Source organism: Diospyros lotus, chromosome 15, assembly GCF_014633365.1.
Source record: "Diospyros lotus cultivar Yz01 chromosome 15, ASM1463336v1, whole genome shotgun sequence".
Taxonomy (NCBI): Eukaryota; Viridiplantae; Streptophyta; class Magnoliopsida; order Ericales; family Ebenaceae; genus Diospyros; species Diospyros lotus.
In genome coordinates, this window is record NC_068352.1 from 33261460 (window position 1) to 33267384 (window position 5925).

Sequence of the window (5925 nt, forward strand, 5' to 3'; positions counted from 1 at the left end):
ATTTGAAGACTTAATTTTGACATTTGAAATAACACTTTATATTGATATATTATATAATTACATTAATATAACACATAATATAATATACTAAATTGTAAGAATTTAAGATTAAAAATAAACTACGATCAAATCACATCAAGCACTTAATCGAACACAAATATTTTACATTAAAAAGCTAACTTGAGAAAAATCACAAGTAGAAAGGATAACAAAATATCACTAAAATGATATTATTATTATAATAATTATAATTTAAATATTTATTTATAAACCTATCATTTGTCTATTAATATATATATATAAATAAATAAATATCACTCTAAATATAAAATTGAGTGAACATATAAGATTATGTCTTATATTTTCTCCAACAACCCCCCCCCCCCCCCCCCCCCCCCCCCCCCCTCTCTCTCTCCCTTAAATTAGCCAATTCCTATTCCAACTTCATAGCTGGTGATTGGTCCTTTGAAGTTACATAGTCATCTTTCCCTTTAACAGGCCCTCATCCTGTTTATTACCAGCTGCAGTGCATCACTTTGATTGCAGCTCTAGCGAGCTATAGCTTGCATGCATGGCGCAGCTACCTCCCAGAGCGCCTCATCCCATGCCCAATTGGCCGTCTTTCCCTCTCCCCTCCGCAGCCGCCCAGCAGCCGTCGTGGGTGGATGAATTCCTCGACTTCTCGACGGCGCGGCGGAACTCGCACCGGCGATCGGTTAGCGAATCGATTGCCTTCCTCCCCTTGCTCGAGGACTGCCCGGCTTCTTCACCGCCGACGACAGCCACGCCTGCGACCAACGCCGGTTTTGAGGAGCAGTTCATGTCCATGTTTGACGACGAAATAGAAATGAAGGCGGCGCCGGCATCGTCCGAAGCTTCAACGCCGTCCGATCAGAACAGCATTGACGACGAGAAGCCAACGCTGCGGCAGCCACAAGGCCATCAGCCGCCGGCAAAGGGAGAGACTAGAGAGGTGGAGAGCTCATGCAACCCGGAACCACAACCCGACACCAGGGCCTCCCCCTCCGCAGCCGCCGGCGACACAATCGTTGACCCCAAGAGGATTAAGAGGTGATTACGCCCATAACCCACCCTCTTTAATTTAAAACCCTAATCATTCGAATATTGACGTAAAAAATCTGCATGGCTGATCCATTTACAGAAAACCCTAGTAATGAAGATAAACCACTTCATAAATGGTTGAATGAGAGGCATATCAATATACATTTATATATATATATATATATCTGCCTGTGTATATATAGATATATAGGTTCAGTAGATTAAAGAATATATATTATGCAAACAATATATAATTAATTCTTGAGCATCTTTGCGCATGATCAGAATCTTGGCCAATCGGCAATCAGCTCAGAGATCAAGAGTGAGGAAGCTGCAATACATCTCAGAGCTTGAACGCAGTGTAACAACGTTGCAGGTGTCCCAAATTTTCTTTTTAAATTCCCTATTTTCTTGCAGTGGTTGTTCACATGAACTTTTAATATATTATGTATCCTTCCTTAACAAAGACAAAACTTGTTTTTCTCTGTAAATTTTGATGCAAAAATGAAGACTGAAGTATCGGCATTGTCGCCGAGAGTTGCGTTCTTGGATCATCAAAGGCTGGTTCTTAACGTCGACAACAGCGCGCTCAAGCAACGGATTGCAGCTCTTGTTCAGGATAAAATCTTCAAAGATGGTAAATCCTTCTCTCTCTCTCTCTATATATATATATATATTTACATACATATATCTTCATCATAATCAACTTCTGGAGCTTAAAAATGGCACGAAGAAATGTCGCATTCTTTCCCTAAAAATCAATTCTTTTTTAGATTTATGCTTGACCCTTTTTCGGGAAAACCATTTGCCATGCCAGCTCACCAAGTAGCACTAAAGAAAGAGATAGAGAGGCTCCGACAAGTATACCGTGAGCAGAACCTCAAGAAGATGACGACCGCCCCCGCGCCACCGCCACCGCCACCGCCACCGGCCTCTGACAACCTCGGTTGTACGGAAAAGGATCGGCCCCTCAATCGTGATGGGTAGAGCCTATATGTATATATATCTAGAGAGAGAGAGACAGAGAGAGAATGAATGAATGGCTGTGGTGGATTCTGCAAAAACATTGGGGGGTTCACGTGATGTGTCTCCCCAGTCCGAAAGTTGGGGTGGGGACCCAAACCCAATTGAGCGTTTGACAAGGAGCTTGAAAGATTGGATTTTGCCTGGGCACCCATTAACGTGGCCTTTCCAGTTTTATAACTAATTCCCAAGACACAGTTGTAAAAGAGATGGGTCAATGCTTGGGTCCGACCCGTTTTAAGTGTTCCTATTAATTAATGTAATTGACTAATTGTGAATTTATTTATTTTTTGGGTTCTTTGAATTTCAATTTAATCTGTAGTTTGGGAAGTGTTTTAGCTTGTCAATAATTGTATTTTTTTATAATATTTTATGGTTTGTTTTTGCATTGTTTCATTGTTGTGCTATATGGTATGGTTGTCTAGGAAAAAATTCTCCCTTGTTTCTCGGCAGAGTGGTTCGACCAAGTTTGTAGTGGTTGAGAAGACCTTCTATTGGGGGCATATACCCTTTCTAGGAGAACTTCATCTTCTCTGGCCCGAAGGGTAGGGTAGGTTGTAGGATTCATTTGGATATAATTTTTTCACTTATTTAGTCTTTCTTTTAAATTTAAAAATAATAAATTATTTTATTTTTACTTAAATTATTCAATGAATGTCATAATTAATGAAGATTTCTACAAAGTGATGAACAAATTCTAAGAGGTTAACATTAATTCATGTAATCATCAAGATTCTAGTTGTACTCAAGTGATAGGTGACGATGAGCCCGAGATTCTAAATTCGAATCTCATGACTTCAATTGCTCTCGATGATTATCTCGTGACTTCAAGCATACATTATTTCACATTATCAAAGACCTAAGTATGACATTATAGTTTGTGTTACGAGGTCTTTAGAAGAGTTCCTTCTTTTTCCTAAGCCACCATCATTTGGATTTGAGTTTTAGTTTGTTCTAGCATCAGTTCATCCAACTCTCTCTTCTCAAGCATCATACATCATAAGAGCAAGTGTTGAACTCCCTTACATAAGAACAAAAAGCACCCAAAACTATAACTCACCAAAGTCTACCACTTTCAAACAATTGCTAATTGGAAGAAAAACTCGTGATCACTTGTATCTATAACATGCCCAAAAGGCGATGTCTTTTTGGGTAATGTAGTTCTACATGTCACTTGGATTGAACTTCAAGATATTGATCAAATAGTTAGTCTCTAATCTAAATTTCCTAAAAATTCTTACATAGAAATCATGAAAACTTGCCCTAATTTAACTCGTGACTTCAAGCATACTTTATTTCACATTATCAAAGACCTAAATATGACATTATAGTTTATGTTACAAGGTCTTTAGAAGAGTTCCTTCTTCTTCTTAAGCCACCATCACTTGGATTCAAGTTGTTGCTTGTTCTAGCATCAGTTCATCCAACTCTCTCTTCTCAAGCATCACATACATCATAAAAGCGAGTGTTGAAGTCCTTTATGTAAGACCAAAAAGCACCCAAAATTACAACTCACTAGAGTCTACCATTTTCAAACAATTGTTGATTGGAAAAGAGACTTGCAATCACTTATATCTATAACATGTCCAAAAGACGATGTGTTTTTGGGTAATGTAGTTCTACATGTAGTTAGTCTCTAATCTAAATTTCCTAAAAAATCTTGCATAGAAATCATGAAAACTTACCCCAATTTATGAGAAAAAGCTAGCTAGAATTCCTTTGCATGGCTTGAACAAGACTTATTATGGCATTTATATGGCAATCCATACATAGGCCTTTCATCATCTCCATCTTTTTCAGAGTCTCAAACAATCGAATGGCCAAAGGCTCTTAAGGATGAGTGAACTACAAAGACTCTAGATTGCCCATTTCTAATCTTATCAAGCTCTTGAGAATTGAGATAATATTAATGAACACAAGGAAAAAGATGGGAACTATAACAAATTGACTTAGTTGTGCATCTCCTTCTAGTAGAGATTGAAAGAGATGAGGAATGGCTCCATGCATTGCCTAAAGAATCGATTGATATCCTTATATATACGACGATGACTCTTCGCCATCCTCGGGACTAGACAATAGATGCCATGACCTTTGTTTGGCAAATGGCTTGGGGACATTGGAATAAGAAAGGTCATTTTGAAATTGGGACATGAGACTGGGTACCATTCTTTGTAAGCAGTGATGCTTCTTCCTATTAGGAGTGTTCATTGATCAGTTCGAATCATATCCAAAGTGAGATTCCTAAGAAGATTAGACTTCTTACGGTTGAGATCGGACTGGACCAGACCAGATTGGATTGGTTGATCTGATCCAGTTTTAAATATTATCCTTCTCTATTTTTCAATATAAAATATAAAAAAACTGTGCACATATATTTATATATATATATATATATATATATCATCCAAGCAAAATTTCTTATAAAAAAATCTAACCAAAGAATAAACCTATTTACATTAATAATATATGATATGTATATTATTTTATTATTTGTTATTAATAACAATATTATTTATTTTCAACCGATTTTTGGTCTTGAACCAAGCCCAGACTAAAAATTTATTGAAATTAATAAACAAACAAATCAATTTGAACTGAAATTTAAACACTTTCTACTTGCCATGTTCTTGGCTCAAAATGGCTACCACATGTATTGATAAGCTCCGCGATACCGAACACCTATTTTACCTTTAATTATTGGTTTCAAACTCTCTAAATATCTTGCCATTTGTTGACCCTCTGTCTCCCCAAGTTCGTTTCTCTCTGCGAGTCACCTGAATTCTTCGGTGTGTTCATGCAGAGTCTTCTGACATTGATGGCATAGTTGGTACATATTGTTGGGAAGAGAAATGTTACTTGTACAAAATAATTGACGAACAAAGTCTAAATGATAAAAATATTTTTTATTCAATTGTAAATTCACCCTCCCTCCTTTTGGCCACCTCTCCTATCCTCTCCCTCCCTTGCCCATGACCGCCTCTAGCAACCGTTGCCTTATCGCCCATCTCATCTCTCGCCGATGCATCCTTGTTGCCGCTGTGGCCTCACCGCTGCATCCTCACTGTCTAGCTGTTGCCACCTCGCGACCATTGGGCTTCATCCCAAATGAAGTTTAATTTGATGATAAACCCCGATCAAACTTCATCACCGATGAAAGCTCGATCGCGTCTCATCCATCGTGGATTGGAAAAAGAGAGAGAGAGCAAACAAGAGGCGACAAATGGGTGGGATTTTTTTATCATTTTACGTGTGTGTGTGTGTGTGTGTAAACCTATATATATATATATATGTAGCATGATCCTGGTTGAAATAGGATCTGCTCATAGTTAAGAGGGGAAAAACCCCTTATCAGCAACTGGTTCATCTTGTATTAGGTTTAAACATGTGTCTTTCCTTCACTATTCCTCAATATAATATATTTAAATTTCCATTGATGCAGCAGGAAATATCTACCTTTAAATTAACGAAGATCGTTGGTGTCTCTATCATCAAAATTATTGGCTCTTCTTCTTTGACCAATATTTCTTATTGGTTCAGCAAATACATAATCTTCATTGTTGTCAAAGTCTTCTTCTACATAGACCTAACGTCTTTGTGCAGGAATAATATATAGGCCTGTTGGCAGGTTGACCATGAGTTGCTTCTTTTCCTTGTCACCTATCTTCGTTCCCATTTCGTTTGCATCAATTCAATTCCTAGAGCTAGCATCAAGTCGATCTGCAATTTCTTCAAAACGTATATATCGATTACTACTCTTCTAGCACTGGCCTCGCCTCTCTACAAGAGTACAACGACCTTTTATGGTCTTTTATACAGTCTCGTTACGAGCATTTAAAGTTA

At 37.9% G+C, this 5925-nt stretch overlaps 1 protein-coding gene across 1 annotated transcript; it reads left to right on the forward strand.

The window, feature by feature from the left end:
• The first annotated feature begins 416 nt into the window (after positions 1-416).
• Positions 417-2424, forward strand: LOC127792343 (basic leucine zipper 61-like). The gene is made up of 4 exons (XM_052322809.1): positions 417-1071; positions 1348-1438; positions 1573-1699; positions 1880-2424. The coding sequence occupies exons 1-4, from the start codon at positions 572-574 to the stop codon at positions 2047-2049; spliced, it is 888 nt and encodes a 295-aa protein (XP_052178769.1). The 5' UTR covers positions 417-571; the 3' UTR covers positions 2050-2424.
• Positions 2425-5925: the final 3501 nt, after the last annotated feature.